We start from the raw sequence: 16,766 nt of genomic DNA, 5'->3' as shown, positions 1-16,766 counted from the left end.
CCTTTTAAAGCGGCCCCGGGCCCTCCCCGGTAACCGGACCCCCCCCCCCCCCCGCCGCGGAGCACACCCAGGTACAGATATAGATTTTTATTAACCCATCTGGCAAAAAAAACCCTCAAAAAACCCCATGAAATAAAATTCCACGGTCGGTTTCACAACCGGGAGGGGGCGGCGGCGGGGGGAGGGGGGACAAGCGGGAGGGGGAGGCCCGGCCCCCCCCCCCATTCCCCCCGGGGGCCCGAGCTCCCCAAATATACAAATCAAACCTGAACAATAAATAGGAATTCCCGGGGGAGGAGGAAAGGTGGGGGTGGGGGTGAGGGGGGGGTTTTGCATAGAGGATGATTTAATAAAAAAGGGGAATTTTTTTTTTTTTGTTTTTTTTTTTTTTGTTTTTTTTTTTTAACCTGTCCCTGTCCTGGCTTCTTGTTATTATTAATTATTAATTATTATTATTAATTATTATTATTATTATTTCTTCTAAAATCTCCCCGCGGAAGGACCTAGGAACTGATCGTCGAGATGTGATTAACAAAAATAATTAAACCTTCTCCCAATAACTTACTGGAGTTCACCCAGGGAACTTGTGCTTATTTTTTTTTTTGGGGGGGGGGTGGGGGGGAGTCTCCCCTCTCCCCTGCCCCTCAACCGGGGGGGTCCCGGGGGATTTGGGGGGACCCTCGGCCCCCTCCAGCCTGTACAACTTTGGTCGCTAGCGCTGTGTCACCCCAAAATCCAGACCCCAAACCCCACCCTGGGACCGACCCCGAGACCCTGAGACACCCCCGGGGTGGGGGAGAGGGGAGGGTGAGGGGGGGAAGGCACCGGACCCCTCCCCCCCTCCCGGGGACCCCGGAACGCTGTGACCCCCCCGGGGGTCCCGGGCTGGCTCCGGGGGTCCCCAGCTCTCCGTCCCCACGTCCCCCGGAGCCCCCCCGGGCCAGCGGGAAAAGGGGGGGTGGGCGCGGAGAAGGGGTTGGGATGGAGCCGGGGGGAACCCGAAACACCGGAGAGGGGCCGGGATTCCCATCCTGGAGCTCCCAGAGAGGTGTAGGAGACCCCAAAGGGCCGGGATTCCCATCCCAAAATGGTGCAGGAGACCCCAAAGGGCCGGGATTCCCATCCCAAAATGGTGCAGGAGACCCCAAAGGGCCAGGATTCCTATCCCGGGGGGCTCCTGGAAGGGTTGGGATGTCCATCCCGGGGGTCCTGGAAGGGTTGGGATGTCCATCCCAGAGGGACTCCTGGAAGGGTTGGGATGTCCATCCCAGAGGGTCTCCTGGAAGGGTTGGGATGTCCATCCCAGGGGTTCCTGGAAGGGTTGGGATGTCCATCCCAGGGGTTCCTGGAAGGGTTGGGATGTCCATCCCAGGGCATTCCTGGAAGGGTTGGGATGTCCATCCCAGAGGGGCTCCTGGAAGGGTTGGGATGTCCATCCCAGAGGGGCTCCTGGAAGGGTTGGGATGTCCATCCCAGAGGGGCTCCTGGAAGGGTTGGGATGTCCATCCCGGGGCATTCCTGGAAGGGTTGGGATGTCCATCCCGGGGGTCCTGGAAGGGTTGGGATGTGCATCCCAGGGGTTCCTGGAAGGGTTGGGATGTCCATCCCAGGGCATTCCTGGAAGGGTTGGGATGTCCATCCCGGGGGTCCTGGAAGGGTTGGGATGTCCATCCCAGAGGGGCTCCTGGAAGGGTTGGGATGTCCATCCCAGAGGGGCTCCTGGAAGGGTTGGGATGTCCATCCCGGGGGTCCTGGAAGGGTTGGGATGTCCATCCCGGGGGTCCTGGAAGGGTTGGGATGTCCATCCCAGAGGGTCTCCTGGAAGGGTTGGGATGTCCATCCCAGAGGGTCTCCTGGAAGGGTTGGGATGTGCATCCCAGGGGTTCCTGGAAGGGTTGGGATGTCCATCCCAGGGCATTCCTGGAAGGGTTGGGATGTCCATCCCAGGGCATTCCTGGAAGGGTTGGGATGTCCATCCCAGGGCATTCCTGGAAGGGTTGGGATGTCCATCCCAGAGGGGCTCCTGGAAGGGTTGGGATGTCCATCCCAGAGGGGCTCCTGGAAGGGTTGGGATGTGCATCCCAGAGGGGCTCCTGGAAGGGTTGGGATGTCCATCCCGGGGGGCTCCTGGAAGGGTTGGGATGTCCATCCCGGGGGGCTCCTGGAAGGGTTGGGATGTGCATCCCAGGGCATTCCTGGAAGGGTTGGGATGTCCATCCCAGGGCATTCCTGGAAGGGTTGGGATGTCCATCCCAGAGGGACTCCTGGAAGGGTTGGGATGTCCATCCCAGAGGGACTCCTGGAAGGGTTGGGATGTCCATCCCGGGGGGTTCCTGGAAGGGTTGGGATGTCCATCCCAGAGGGGCTCCTGGAAGGGTTGGGATGTCCATCCCGGGGGTCCTGGAAGGGTTGGGATGTCCATCCCGGGGGGCTCCTGGAAGGGTTGGGATGTCCATCCCGGGGGGCTCCCCAAGGCGGCAAACGAGACCTGAAGCTCCCTGAGCCGTCGGCGCGGTGCCGGCGGAGATCGCGCCGCCCGCGCCGCTTCCATTAATTCCAAAACAAGCCAGTCTGGAAAGCAGCAGCAGCAGCAGCAAATCCCAGCTCCTCCTCCGTTCTCCGCCACGCCGCCGCCTCCTCTGGCTCATCCCGGCTCGTCCTACCGGGATAAAGGGTCCCTGCACCGGGCACGCGCCGTCTGTCCGGAGTGCGCCGGCGGGGCCGGGGTCAGATGGAGTTTTCCAGAGCACTGTGGTTGCTCCGGCGGCTCAGGCAGTTCCTCTCGTTCAGCAGACTCGTGGTCTCGTCCGCGGGCGCCGCGGGCTCCGGTTTCTCCGGGATGCCCGGCTCCGGTTTGGGGGCGTTGCTGTCGGGGGACTGGGGACAACTGTCCATGCGCGAGGCCATCAGGCCGTTCTGGTATTCCTGCCGCGTGATCTGCGCCGGGAAAACAGCGGGGATGAGGTCAGGGAGGCTGATCCAGGGGTTTTCCTCGGCCTCGTGGTGGTGCTTTAGGATTTTAGCTTTTCTGGGGTTTTTTTTAGATCTTGTAATTCTTTGGTGGTTTGGTAAAAGCCCGTAGGGACTGGTGGCTGCTGTTCTCCCGTTGTGCTCAGATAAAACAAACCCTCTCTAGGCCTGAAGCTCAAGGACACCTCACGGTCCCGGGCTTTGAAATATGTACACAAAGCGGGTTAAGGGGGCAACGAATTTGGGGTAATGACCTCATTACCTGAAGCTGTAATCGGAGGATTAACCCCCGATATGCAAATGGACCAAACCCGTAAAAGTTGGTCCAATTCGGGTGTAGCCTCTGAGGGGCTCGGAGTGCCCAAAGTGAACCTTGAAGGCCCTTCTGGTGCCTTGCAGCGGCTTCCTGGACAAGGTTAGGAGAAGAAAAGCAGGGATTTATTTGCAGGGCCTTCAAAGGATCACCCTGGGCACTCCAAAGGCTCCACCCAAGCTGGATGCGCTGGGTGGCGGGTTCCTCACCCCCGTTCTGAGTTTGGAAATCGGGGTTAATTCTCCAATCCTGATCGAGTTAACGAGGATGGGAAGGCTCACCTTGACGAACTGGAGGTCGGTGAGGGCGCGGACGCTGAAGTCGGCCACGTACTGGGCGCCGCCGGCCGAGCTGAGCTGGTTGTTGCTGCCGCTGACCGGCGACGAGCCCGACTCGGAGCGCTCGTGGTAGCTCAGCGAGGCCGAGCGGTTCAGGCCGCTCACGTGGGACGGAGAGCGGATCTCTGCGGGGTAAGAGGGGCTGGGATCATCCACCCAACCTTCCCGATCCCGTTGGTTCTCCCCAAGGCTCAGCCCTCCTAAGAGCCTGCCCCTAATTCCCACTTCCTGCCCCGTTCTAAAGGCAGAATGGGTTTCTGGAGCTCCCTCATGGAGGTTTAGGTTTAGGTTTAGGTTTAGGATCTCTGCGGGGTAAAAAACACCGGGATCATCCACCCAACCTTCCCAATCCCATAGTTTCTCCCCATGGCTCAGCCCTCCTAAGAGGCTGCCCCTAATTCCCACTTTCCACCCCGTTCTAAAGGCAGAATGGGTTTATGGAGCTCCCTTGTGGAGGTTTAGGTTTAGGTTTGGGTTTAGGTTTAGGACCTCTTCAGGGTAAGAGGGGCTGGGATCATCCACCCAACCTTCCCGATCCCATAGTTTCTCCCCAAGGCTCAGCCCTCCTAAGAGCCTGCCCCTAATTCCCATTTCCTGCCCCGTTCTAAAGGCAGAATGTGTTTATGGAATCCCTTTAGGTTTAGGACCTCTTCAGGGTAAGAGGGGCTGGGATCATCCATCCAACCTTCCCGATCCCGTTCGCTCAGCCCTCCTAAGAACCTGCCCCTAATTCCCACTTCCTGCCCCGTTCCAAAGGCAGAATGGGTTTCTGGAGCTCCCTCATGGAGGTTTAGGTTTAGGTTTAGGATCTCTGAGGGGTAAAAAACACCGGGATCATCCACCCAACCTTCCCGATCCCGTTGGCTCAGCCCTCCTAAGAGGCTGCCCCCAATTCCCACTTTCCACCCCGTTCTAAAGGCAGAATGGGTTTATGGAGCTCCCTCGTGGAGGTTGAGGTTTAGGTTTAGGTTTAGGATCTCTGCGGGGTAAAAAACACCAGAATTATCCACCCAACCTTCCCAATCCCATAGTTTCTCCCCATGGCTCAGCCCTCCTAAGAGCCTGCCCCTAATTCCCATTTCCTGCCCCGTTCCAAAGGCAGAATGGGTTTATGGAATTCCTTTAGGTTTAGATTTAGGATCTCTGCAGGGTAAAAAAGACCGGGATCATCCACCCAACCTTCCCGATCCCATTGGCTCAGCCCTCCTAAGAACCTGCCCCTAATTCCCATTTCCCGCCCCGTTCTAAAGGCAGAATGGGTTTCTGGAATCCCTTTAGGTTTAGGTTTAGGATCTCTGCGGGGTAAGGGTGATGCTGGGACAGTTTTCCATCCTCCAGAGGCACTGGGGTGGGCACCAGGAGCTGGCACGGCCTGGAGGGGACACGAGGGACACAACCCTGGGGGTGGCAGCGAGGATGGCCCAGCGCCCGTCACCGGGCAAAGAGGGACCCTGGAATTGGGGCTGGAATTGGGGCTGGGGGCACAGGCAGAGGGCAAGGCCAGGAGGAGGGAATGGATTCCCAGAGGGCAGGGATAGGTGGGATTTTGAGAAGGAATTCCTGGCTGGGAGGGAATTCCCAGAGGGGTTGTGGCCATCCCTGGATCCCTGGGACAGGGGAAGGCGATTGAAGGGGATTCAGTGGGATGGGATTTAAGGTCCCTTCCACCCCAAACCATTCCAGGATCCCGTGGGCTGCTTCGGATGGGATTTTGGGATGGGATTTTTGCCTGTGAGGGTGGCGAGGTTGCCCAGAGGAGAGCTCAGAGCCCCTCGCAGGGCCTGAAGGGGCTCCAGGAGAGCTGGAGAGGGACTGGGGACAGGGGATGGAGGGACAGGACACAGGGAACGGCTTCCCAGTGGGAAAGGGGAGATTGAAATGGGATCTTGGGAAGGAATGAGGGTGGGGAGGGGCTGGGCTGGAATTCCCAGAGCAGCTGGGGCTGCCCCTGGATCCCTGGAGGTGCCCAAGGCCGGCTTGGAACCCCCTGGGACAGTGGGAGGTGTAGGGGTGGGACTGGAGTGGTCCCAAGCATTCCAGGATTCCGTGGGGAGCTGTGCCATCCCCCAGGACACTGAGGGGGTTCGGAACCTCCGGAATCTCCCGTTCCCGACCCGGGGATCCCGGGGAGGGTCTGGGGGCGCTCACCAGATCCGGGAGCGGGGCTCAGGGCCATCACTCCGTAGTAGGAAAATGCTCCCGCCTCGAACTTCATGCACTCCTTGCCAGCCTCCACCTCCACCTTGCCCTGCCAGGGAGAGACGGCGTCGATCCAAATCCACATCCTTAGGGATGAGATCCCTGTCCCACGGCCTTCCCTGCGGCGTGGGACACCCAAAGGGGTGGGATGTCCATCCTGGGATGGTTTAGGAGACCCTTGGGGCTGGAATGTCCATCCTGGGATGGTTTAGGAGACCCAAAGGGCTGGAATTCCCATCCTGGGATGGTTTAGGAGACCCAAAGGGCTGGAATGTCCATCCTGGGGGACTCCAAAGGGCTGGAATGTCCATCCCAGGGGTCCCAAAGAAGCAAATGAGACCAGAGGGGCTGGAATTCCCATCCTGGGATGGCGTGGGACACCCAAAGGGATGGGATGTCCATCCTGGGATGGTTTGGGAGACCCAAGGGGCTGGAATTTCCATCCTGGGATGGTTTAGGAGACCCTTGGGGCTGGAATTCCCATCCTGGGATGGTGTGGGAGACCCAAGGGGCTGGAATTCCCATCCTGGGATGGTGTGGGAGACCCGAGGGGCTGGAATTCCCATCCTGGGATGGTTTAGGAGACCCAAGGGGCTGGAATTCCCATCCTGGGATGGTTTAGGAGACCCAAGGGGCTGGAATGTCCATCCTGGGGGACTCCAAAGGGCCGGGATGTCCATCCTGGGATGGTTTAGGAGACTCTTGGGGCTGGAATTTCCATCCTGGGATGGTGTGGGACACCCGAGGGGCTGGAATTCCCATCCTGGGATGGTTTAGGAGACCCTTGGGGCTGGAATGTCCATCCTGGGATAGGGTGGGAGAGCTTTGGGGCTGGAATTGCCATGCCAGGGGGATGGATGCCGGGGAATGCGCGCTCCCAGCACCTGCAGGATGAGGATGAAGTAGTCGGCCGGTTTGTTCTTGCAGTACAAGAAGTGCCGCGGGGATTTCTTGTTCTCCTCGTCGAACTTCAGCTCCTGGATGACGTCGGAATATTTGAGGAGCCGCAGCAGGATCTTCTCCGAGATGTAGTTGGGGGTGAAGAGGGTCACCTCTGGAGAAGGGAGAGGGGTCAGAGCTGGTTTCCATCCCTCCAGGGGAAGGTGAATCCCTTGGGATGGGGTCTGGAATGGGCTGGGCCTCATCCACACCTCCCTGGGGGGGTGGGTCCAGTCCCAGCTCCAGCAAAGCCTTGGGAATGGGATCATCCCGGAGGGACGGGGCCCTGCTGAGCCTGGTGGAGGAGAGGAGCTGGGATTCCCATCCTGGGGGATGCCAACGTGGCAAAGGAGCCCTGGGGGACAGGGATGTCCAGCCTGGGGGTCCCAGTGGGGTGTGGGAGACCCAAGGGGCTGGGATTCCCATCCTGGGATGGTTTAGGAGACCCAAGGGGCTGGGATTCCCATCCTGGGATGGTTTAGGAGACCCTTGGGGCTGGGATTCCCATCCTGGGATGGTTTAGGAGACCCTTGGGGCTGGGATTCCCATCCTGGGATGGTGTGGGACACCCAAAGGGCTGGAATGTCCATCCTGGGATGGTGTGGGAGACCCAAGGGGCTGGAATGTCCATCCTGGGATGGTTTAGGAGACCCAAGGGGCTGGGATTCCCATCCTGGGATGGTGTGGGACACCCAAAGGGCTGGGATTCCCATCCTGGGATGGTTTAGGAGACCCAAGGGGCTGGGATTCCCATCCTGGGATGGTGTGGGACACCCAAAGGGTTAGAATTCCCATCCTGGGATGGTTTAGGAGACCCTTGGGGCTGGAATTCCCATCCTGGGACGGTTTAGGAGACCCTTGGGGCTGGAATGTCCATCCTGGGATGGTGTGGGACACCCAAAGGGCTGGAATTCCCATCCTGGAGGACTCTAAAGGGCCGAGATGTCCATTCCAGGGGTCCCAAAGAAGCAAATGAGACCCAAAGGGCTGGGATTCCCATCCTGGGATGGTGTGGGACACCCAAAGGGCTGGAATGTCCATCCTGGGATGGTTTAGGAGACCCAAGGGGCTGGGATTCCCATCCTGGGATGGTGTGGGACACCCAAAGGGCTGGAATGTCCATCCTGGGATGGTGTGGGAGACCCAAGGGGCTGGAATGTCCATCCTGGGATGGTTTAGGAGACCCAAGGGGCTGGAATGTCCGTCCTGGGATGCTGTGGGACACCCGAGGGGCCAGGATGTCCATCCCAGGGGTCCCAAAGAAGCCAGCAAGACCCGAGGGACCAGGTCACTGATGCCCAGCCTCGTCCCCTCCCATTCTGGGGTGGGGGACAGAACACAAAGTTGGGACAAGACCCAAAAATTCCTGCACAAGATGCTCGGAGTGACCAGAGGGGACACAAGGACATTCTGAGCTCCTCCAGCTCCTCCCCGAGGGCACCCTGAGGCAAAGGGACCCAAACTGACCGGTGGACAGGAAGCGGTGGGCGGCCAGCAGCAGCTGAGGGGACACCTTGACCTTCAGCTCGTTGTCAGGGTCCTTGAAGGCCGAGAAATCCCGTCTGTTCTTCTGGTTGTTCACCCTCTTCCTGCTGCGGTTGTCGGCTGCGGGGAGCAGGGGGGGTCAGACCCAGGAGGACCAGGAGGGACCCCCACCCACCAGGGGAGCCCCGAACCTACTGTAGGTGTCGGACTCGTCCAGGATCTCGGACTTGATGATCTCCTCGATGACGTCCTCGAGCGTCACCAGCCCCAGCACCTCGTAGAAGGGGTCGCCCTCGCCCTCGTTGTTCACCTTCTGCACGATGGCCAGGTGGGATTTCCCTGTGGACACGGAGGAGAGTTGGAATGGGAGACCCATCCCCCCTGCCCAGTGCACCAGGAATGTCCCCAGGATGGCCCAGGATGGCCCCAGGATGGCCTCAGGATGGCCCCAGGAATGTCCCCAGGATGTCCCCAAGATGTCCCCAAGATGTCCCAGGATGTCCCCAGGAATATCCCCAAGATGGCCCAAGGATGGCCCCAGGAATGTCCCCAGGACAGCGCCAGGACATCCCCAGGATGGCCTCAAGATGGCCCCAGGATGGCCCCAAGACGGCCCCAGAAATATCCCCAAGATGGCCCCAGGTCGGCACCAGGACGGCCCCAGGAATGTCCCCAGGAATGTCCCCAGGACGGCCCCAGGACAGCCCTAGGACGTCCCCAGGACGGCCCCAGGAATGGCCCCAGGAATGTCCCCAGGATGGCCCCAGGATGGCCCCAGGAATGGCCCCAGGAATGGCCCCAGGAATGGCCCCAGGAATGTCCCCAGGACAGCCCCAGGACGGCCCCAGGAATGGTCCCAGGAATGGCCCCAGGAATGGCCCCAGGATGGTCCCAGGATGGTCCCAGGAATGGCCCCAGGAATGGCCCCAGGAATGGCCCCAGGAATGGCCCCAGGAATGGCCCCAGGATGTCCCCAGGATGTCCCCAGGAATGGCCCCAGGAATGGCCCCAGGAATGGCCCCAGGAATGGCCCCAGGACAGCCCCAGGAATGTCCCAGGACGGCCCCAGGAATGGCCCCAGGAATGGCCCCAGGATGTCCCCAGGAATGGCCCCAGGAATGGCCCCAGGAATGGCCCCAGGATGGTCCCAGGAATGGCCCCAGGAATGGCCCCAGGAATGGCCCCAGGAATGGCCCCAGGAATGGCCCCAGGATGGCCCCAGGAATGGCCCCAGGATGGTCCCAGGAATGGCCCCAGGAATGGCCCCAGGAATGGCCCCAGGAATGGCCCCAGGATGTCCCCAGGACGGCCCCAGGAATGGTCCCAGGAATGGCCCCAGGAATGGCCCCAGGATGGTCCCAGGAATGGTCCCAGGAATGGCCCCAGGAATGGCCCCAGGAATGGCCCCAGGAATGGCCCCAGGAATGGCCCCAGGAATGGCCCCAGGATGGTCCCAGGAATGGCCCCAGGAATGGCCCCAGGAATGGCCCCAGGAATGGCCCCAGGAATGGCCCCAGGATGGCCCCAGGAATGGCCCCAGGATGGTCCCAGGAATGGCCCCAGGAATGGCCCCAGGAATGGCCCCAGGAATGGCCCCAGGATGTCCCCAGGATGTCCCCAGGACGGCCCCAGGAATGGTCCCAGGAATGGCCCCAGGAATGGTCCCAGGAATGGCCCCAGGAATGGCCCCAGGAATGGCCCCAGGAATGGCCCCAGGAATGGCCCCAGGAATGGCCCCAGGATGTCCCCAGGAATGGCCCCAGGAATGGCCCCAGGAATGGCCCCAGGAATGGCCCCAGGAATGGCCCCAGGAATGGCCCCAGGAATGGCCCCAGGATGTCCCCAGGAACGGCCCCAGGAATGGCCCCAGGATGTCCCCGGATGTCCCAGGATGTCCCAGGATGTCCCCAAGATGTCCCCAAGATGTCCCCAAGATGTCCCAGGATGTCCCCAGGACGGCCCCAGGAATGGTCCCAGGAATGGCCCCAGGAATGGCCCCAGGATGGTCCCAGGAATGGTCCCAGGAATGGCCCCAGGAATGGCCCCAGGAATGGCCCCAGGAATGGCCCCAGGATGGTCCCAGGAATGGCCCCAGGATGGTCCCAGGAATGGCCCCAGGATGTCCCCAGGAACGGCCCCAGGATGGCCCAGGATGGCCCCAGGATGGCCTCAGGATGGCCCCAGGAATGTCCCCAGGATGTCCCCAAGATGTCCCCAAGATGTCCCAGGATGTCCCCAGGAATATCCCCAAGATGGCCCAAGGATGGCCCCAGGAATGTCCCCAGGACAGCACCAGGACATCCCCAGGATGGCCTCAAGATGGCCCCAGGATGGCCCCAAGACGGCCCCAGAAATATCCCCAAGATGGCCCCAGGTCGGCACCAGGACGGCCCCAGGAATGTCCCCAGGAATGTCCCCAGGACAGCCCCAGGACGTCCCCAGGACGGCCCCAGGAATGGCCCCAGGAATGGCCCCAGGAATGGCCCCAGGATGGCCCCAGGAATGGCCCCAGGATGGCCCCAGGAATGGCCCCAGGAATGGCCCCAGGAATGGCCCCAGGATGGTCCCAGGAATGGCCCCAGGAATGGCCCCAGGAATGGCCCCAGGATGGTCCCAGGAATGGCCCCAGGAATGGCCCCAGGAATGGCCCCAGGAATGGCCCCAGGAATGGCCCCAGGAATGGCCCCAGGATGGTCCCAGGAATGGCCCCAGGAATGGCCCCAGGAATGGCCCCAGGATGGCCCCAGGAATGGCCCCAGGAATGGCCCCAGGAATGGCCCCAGGAATGGCCCCAGGATGTCCCCAGGATGGCCCCAGGATGGCCCCAGGAATGGCCCCAGGATGGCCCCAGGAATGGCCCCAGGATGGCCCCAGGATGGCCCCAGGAATGGCCCCAGGAATGGCCCCAGGAATGTCCCCAGGAATGGCCCCAGGAATGGCCCCAGGAATGGCCCCAGGATGGCCCCGGATGTCCCAGGATGGCTTCAAGATGTCCCCAAGATGTCCCAGGACGGCCCCAGGACGGCCCAGCCCTTCCCGCCCCCCACCCCGGAGCAATAAACTCATTAAAATCCAAACGAGCCCTTGGGCTGGGCGCTCGCTCCCAGGGTAATGACGCTAATTAAGCTCGTTAAGGCTCGGGGAGAGGCGCCGCTGAGGCTGAAGGAGCTGCCCTGGGATGTGGGATTGGGCTGGGAGCTCCCGGGGTGTGACCCCACGTCAGCAGGAGCGTCCCGGGCTGGGAGGACGTCACCGGGAATCGGGAATGCCACCGGGAATCGGGAATGTCACCGGGAATGCCACTGGGAACACCACTGGGAATCGGGAATGCCACTGGGAATCGGGAATGCCACTGGGAACAACACTAGGAATCGGGAATGTCACTGGGAATTGGGAATACCACAGGGAATCGGGAACACCATCGGGAATTGGGAATGCCACTGGGAATTGGGAATACCACAGGGAATCGGGAACACCATCGGGAATTGGGAATGCCACTGGGAATTGGGAATGCCATGGGGAATCAGAAACGGCACTGGGAATCGGGAATGCCACTGGGAATTGGGAACATCACCAGGAATCGGGAATGCCACTGGGAATCGGGAATGCCACAGGGAATTGGGAACAGTGCTGGGAATTGGGAACACCATTGGGAATTGGGAACACCATTGGGAATTGGGAATGCCATCAGGAATTGGGAACGCCATCGGGAATCAGGAACGCTGCCAGGAATCGGGAATGCCACAGGGAATTGGTAACACCACCGGGAATCGGGAACATCGCCGGGAATCGGGAACATTACAGGGAACACCACCAGGAATTGGGAACACCACAGGGAATGCCACCGGGAATCGGGAACACCATGGGGAACACCACCGGGAATTGGGAATGCCGCCGGGAATCATGAATGCCATTGGGAATCAGGAACACCGCCGGGAATCGGGAACGCCGCCGGGAATCGGGAACGCCGCCGGGAATTGGGTTTCCCCAGCATCCCTCTCCCAGCTCCCCTGGCAGCTCGGCCAGGCTGACCCCATCCTCCCCTCGGGAACGCTCCGGGACACCCGGTGCCGCCCGCGCCCGGAGCCAAAACATCCAGGGAAGGCGGCCAAGGGTCCCAGCGGGCAGGAACACCTTCCAGCCCTGGATTCCCGGCTCCCCTCGCCTCGCCAGCCTCATGCCGAGCTGGCAGGACGGAGCGGGGCTCATTCCAGCGGAATTCCAACCGCTGGATCCTACCCCAGCTGCTCCGCTGATGTTTGCCCCAAAATCCCACGGGAAAAACTCCCTGGGGGACGGGGAATTCTGCTCCAGGGAGAGGAGCCACGTGGAAAACTGCAGCCACAGAGAGCGGCACCCTGAGCCTAGGGAAACTGAGGCACCTCCCTGGCCTCACCCCAAAACAAAGCCGTTCTCCGTCCTCGAGGCTTCCAGGGAACTCAGCTCCATCCCAAACCTGCCCTCGCTGACCCTCTCCACTCCTAAATTCCAGAGCCAGCAGCCACAGGCTCCTGGCGACTCCGGGAAAAGCTCCTTTTCGGGAAGGGCACCTCCCTTTCCCTTCTCCCTGGGAAAAGGTGGTGCCCGAAGGGGTGGAAAGGCCACTCTGGGGCTGTTGTTGGGGTCACTCACCCCCTTGATGGCCCCGTATGGACCTCGGCGGGGACAGGAGATGGGGCTGGGGCCAGCCCAGGTGAGTCAGGAGCTGCTCCCTGCGGGATGAGCGGGACAGGGAGCGGCCGTGGCAGAGCACGGGCAAAGGGCACCGGAGAGGCCGGATCAGGATCGCCGAGGGGACACGGAGCCCAGGATCCCAAAATGGGGATGGGGAGCAACGCCCAGAGGGACGGGGAGGTCCCCCACGGGGTGTTCGTGGAATGCTGGAATGGTTGGGAGGGATCTCAGGGCTCGTCCAGTGCCACCCATGCCATGGGCAGGGACACTCCCACTGTCCCAGGGTGCTCCAGCCTGGCCTTGGGCACTTCCAGGGATCCCTGGGCTGGAGCTGCCACCAGGAACGGGAGATTCCGGAGGCTCCAAACCCCACCGGGGTCCCCAGAGCCATCCTGGGGGACAACACAGCTCCCCATGGAATGCTGGAATGGTTGGGAGGGACCTCAGGGCTCCTCCAGTCCATGGGCAGGGACACCTTTCCTTATCCCAGGGGGCTCCAGCCTGGCCTTGGGCACTTCCAGGGATCCAGGGGCAGCCACAGCTGCTCTGGGAATTCCAGCCCAGCCCCTCCCCACCCTCATTCCTTCCCAAGATCCCATTTCAATCTCCCCTTTCCCACTGGGAAGCCGTTCCCTGGGTCCTGTCCCTCCATGCCTTGTCCCCAGTCCCTCTCCAGCTCTCCCGGAGCCCCTCCAGGCCCTGCAAGGGGCTCTGAGCTCTGTCTGGATCCCTCCCTTCTCCAGGGGAACATTCCCAGCTCTCCCAGTGCGGCTCCAGAGGGAAGTTCCCCACTCAAAGCCGAGAGGGGAAGGCTGGGAAGAGGCCGGATGTGGGAATTGTCACCCCGAGGGCAGCACCTGTGACACCCCTGCGGCCCCGGGGAGAGCTCAAACCCCACAATTAGCACAACCGGCAGCACGGCCGGTTAATTATTCCCTCTGGATGCGTCTCCTGCCTCTGACCCAGCTCCTGACCGCGGCAGCGAGGGCAGAACCTCACCGCGGAGCCGAATCCACGAGGAATTTGCCGGGGCTCGCCTCCGAAAGCAGCCCCGCAAATTCCCGGCTCCTGAGCCGGAGATGGAAAAACAACAGCACGGGCTTTGAGCCCGGAAGGAAGGAAGGAAGGAGGTCAAATCCCTTAATCGGGATCCGCGCAGGGAAAGCCGCTGCCAGCGGCGGGGATCGCTCCAGCCCCACCAGCGACTCTGCTTCCCCGCGCTGGTTCTGGGAACTGGGGTGGATCCACAGCCCCGCCTCGGATCTCCCAGCTCCCAAACCTTCATCCAGGCTGGAGCCGGGCTCGGGATCCTTTAGGAATCCCCAAATGCCGGCACAGCCCCCCTGGAATGGCCTGCAAAGCTGCCGGCTCTCGGTCCGAGCCTCCCGGGAGCGTAACGGGAGCTGCGGAGCGCCCGGGGTCACGGCCGGCACAGCTGCTCCACAGCCGGGAGCTTTCCTTCATCCCGGCCTGACGCAGACTGGAAAAACCTTGGGAAAGGAGCCTGGGAAGGGCAAATCCCATCTCGGAGCTCTCCGGAGCGAGCCCGCATCCCACTCCTCCTCCTGCTGCCGCTTCTCGGGAAGCAGAGCAGGGACGGAGCCGGCTCCGAGCAGCCCCTGGCCATTCCCAGCGCCAGGGAAAAGCCCGGGGGAGGGAGCCAAACCCAAACCGGGGAGCCCAGAGATTTCCCAGCACTTCTCCAAAGGCCTCCGGGGCCCATAAATTGAAAACAAGGAGCAAGGCAACATTCCCGACACGCGAAAGCCTCCAAATCCAGGAAATCTGGGTCGGGATTAGAGTTTGGTGAGCCCCTGCCCATCCCCAGCACCACAGGCACGCGCCACTCATTCCCTCGGGATCGTGACCACCCTTGGCAGACCCCTGGCACGGGCAGCTCCAGCTCTGCAAGGCAAAACTCCCGGGAATTCTGCTTCCAGCTGGAAGCAAGCAGCAACCCCGTGACCCCTTTCTCACCCTTTTTGAACTCCTCCAGCATGGCATCCAGCTTGGTGTCGTGGAACACGACGTGGACGGGGTGGTTGTAGAACTTGGTGATGGTCTTGAGGGGCGTGCAGTCGTCGGGGTCCACGAAGGCCAGGTCCTTGACGTAGAGGATGTCCATGATGTTGGAGCGCTCATCCTCGTAGACCGGGATGCGCGTGTAGCCGCTCTCCATGATCTCGGACATGGTGTTGAAGTCCAGGATGGCGTCGCTGTTGATCATGAAGCAGTTCTGCAGCGGGGTCATCACGTCCTCCACCGTCTTGGTGCGCAGCTCCAGCGCGCCCTGGATCATGTTGAGCTCCTCCCTCACCAGGTCGTTGTAGGGCTCCGTCACCTTCAGCATCTCCACCAGCTTCTCCCGGTTGTAGACGGTGCCGATCTCCTGGCCCAGGATGCAGTCCAGGAGCTTGCTGATGGGGTAGGACAGCGGGAACGTCACCAGCATGAAGAACTTGGTGACCACGATGGTGTTGGCGCCCACGGCCAGCCCGTGCCGGGAGCAGAGCGCTTGGGGCACGATCTCGCCGAAGATGACGATGCCGATGGTGGAGGCCACCACGGCGCCGATGCCGGAGCCGATGAGGTCATCCAGGAGGATGGTGAGGGTGGTGTTGACCAGCACGTTGCCCAGCAGCAGCGAGCAGAGCAGGTAGTTCCCTTTCCTACGGATGGGCTCAATCCTGCGGGCGTAGCGCTTCTCCTTGTCGGTGCCGCAGTTCTGCACGATCCGCAGCTCCATGGGGTCCAGCGCCATCAGCCCCAGGTTGAGCCCGCTGAACATCCCCGACAGCACCAGCAGCCCCGCGATCAGGATCACCTGCAGCCACAGCGGCAGCAGCGACTTCTTCTCCTCCAGCACCACGACGTGCCCGTCGGGGCCCTGATGCGGCAGCCAGGGCTGGCCGGGCCGGCGCTGCGAGCACAGCACGTAGGTCTTGGCCCGCTCGTCCTTGCGCAGGGGCTGCACCCGCACCCGCAGCAGCGCCGAGGTGTCGCGGGGCTCGGCGGGGCCCGGCCGCACCACCAGGTCCTGCGAGCGCTCCTGGCACGTGGCGTTGCCGCTCGAGGCGTTGCCGCCCGGCCGCAGCTCGGCGAAGGCCACGCGCTCGGCGGCCCGCGGGCCCAGCCCCAGCCCGTAGAGCCGCAGCAGGGCCTCGCTGCCCTCCGTCAGCCGGATGGGCCCGCGGGCCGCCCCCGCCGCCGTCCCCGCCGCTGCCGCCGGTTTGGTGCTCTCCTCCAAGCGCAGCCCGAGCACCACGGTGTCGGCCGCGGGCACGGCGCCGCCGGGCAGCGCCAGCAGCAGCAGGAGCGGCGGCAGGAAGGGAGCCGGGGACAGCGGGGTCCCGCCACAGCCGCCGCCGGGGCTCCCGCCGCCGCCGCCCGCCGCCATGTTGGGCACTGGCGGGAGCGTCACGCACGGGGACGCGCCCACGCCGTGACGTCACGCGCGGGGCACGCCCCCCCGGCCAACGGGGGACGCGCCCCCGGAGGGGCGGCGGTGGCCACGCCCACAAGGGGATGACGTAAGCGTGCGCCCGCCCAAAGAGGGCGGGGCAACGTGGCCGCGCCCGGAGGAGAACGGGGAGCCACGCCCAGAGATGACGTCACATACAGAACGCGCCCACGCAGGCGAGACGGGCGCTCTGGCCACGCCCCCTTCCGGCGTAAATTTTTTGGATCACGCCCCAGTGATTACGTCACTCATAGACACGCCCCCCCGGGTGTAGTAACCATGACAACGCCTCATTGGGGAGACCCGCACGGGGATGCGCCCGTAGATGTGACGTCACACACGACCACGCCCCAACAATTTGTCTGGCCACACCCCCGGGTCCCGCCCT

General features: G+C 62.3%; 2 protein-coding genes and 1 long non-coding RNA gene across 6 annotated transcripts; all 3 read right to left on the bottom strand.

Annotated features, from left to right (window-relative positions):
* Positions 1-72: 72 nt before the first annotated feature.
* LOC116435745 (collagen alpha-5(IV) chain-like) lies at positions 73-2,575 on the bottom strand. 3 transcript variants are annotated; one of them, XM_032092310.1, is made up of 5 exons: positions 2,281-2,575; positions 2,094-2,177; positions 1,979-2,023; positions 1,666-1,808; positions 73-1,633 (listed from the first exon to the last, which is right to left on the bottom strand). In XM_032092310.1, exons 1-5 carry the CDS (start codon positions 2,549-2,551, stop codon positions 713-715), a joined length of 1,464 nt encoding a protein of 487 aa, XP_031948201.1. In that variant the 5' UTR covers positions 2,552-2,575; the 3' UTR covers positions 73-712. The 3 variants fall into 3 exon arrangements, with proteins under 3 accessions (XP_031948201.1, XP_031948200.1, XP_031948202.1); XM_032092309.1 differs by having other exon boundaries at positions 73-1,808; positions 2,094-2,575; XM_032092311.1 differs by lacking the exons at positions 1,979-2,023; positions 2,094-2,177 and having other exon boundaries at positions 1,666-1,902; positions 2,281-2,399.
* CNNM4 (cyclin and CBS domain divalent metal cation transport mediator 4) lies at positions 2,498-16,315 on the bottom strand. Its single transcript, XM_032091810.1, has 7 exons — positions 14,896-16,315; positions 8,440-8,583; positions 8,227-8,364; positions 6,705-6,874; positions 5,770-5,869; positions 3,565-3,746; positions 2,498-2,937 (listed from the first exon to the last, which is right to left on the bottom strand). The coding sequence occupies exons 1-7, from the start codon at positions 16,313-16,315 to the stop codon at positions 2,728-2,730; spliced, it is 2,364 nt and encodes a 787-aa protein (XP_031947701.1). The 3' UTR covers positions 2,498-2,727.
* On the bottom strand, positions 3,753-5,228 carry LOC116435753. 2 transcript variants are annotated; one of them, XR_004236843.1, is made up of 4 exons: positions 4,836-5,228; positions 4,637-4,683; positions 4,149-4,468; positions 3,753-3,962 (listed from the first exon to the last, which is right to left on the bottom strand). It is a non-coding gene; the product is annotated as an uncharacterized LOC116435753 (long non-coding RNA). The 2 variants fall into 2 exon arrangements; XR_004236842.1 differs by having other exon boundaries at positions 4,637-5,228.
* Positions 16,316-16,766: the final 451 nt, after the last annotated feature.

The sequence above is a fragment of the Corvus moneduloides genome, chromosome 27 (assembly GCF_009650955.1).
Source record: "Corvus moneduloides isolate bCorMon1 chromosome 27, bCorMon1.pri, whole genome shotgun sequence".
Classification (NCBI taxonomy): Eukaryota; Metazoa; Chordata; class Aves; order Passeriformes; family Corvidae; genus Corvus; species Corvus moneduloides.
Note: the sequence above shows the minus strand (reverse complement) of the source record. Positions and strands in the feature narration are given on the sequence as shown.

Excerpts from the sequence above, each read along its gene's own strand:
- CNNM4 (XM_032091810.1), bottom strand. The coding sequence starts at position 16,315 with ATGGCGGCGGGCGGCGGCGGCGGGAGCCCCGGCGGCGGCTGTGGCGGG. Across the intron at positions 3,747-5,769 it reads GAGCCCCGCTCCCGGATCTG|AGATCCGCTCTCCGTCCCAC; the intron begins GTGAGCGCCCCC and ends CTTACCCCGCAG. Across the intron at positions 2,938-3,564 it reads CCGACCTCCAGTTCGTCAAG|ATCACGCGGCAGGAATACCA; the intron begins GTGAGCCTTCCC and ends TTCCCGGCGCAG.
- LOC116435745 (XM_032092309.1), bottom strand. The coding sequence starts at position 2,551 with ATGGAAGCGGCGCGGGCGGCGCGATCTCCGCCGGCACCGCGCCGACGG. Across the intron at positions 2,024-2,093 it reads GGACATCCCAACCCTTCCAG|GAGCCCCTCTGGGATGGACA; the intron begins GAGCCCCTCTGG and ends CAACCCTTCCAG. Across the intron at positions 1,809-1,978 it reads ACCCTTCCAGGAATGCCCTG|GGGATGGACATCCCAACCCT; the intron begins GGATGGACATCC and ends AGGAGACCCTCT.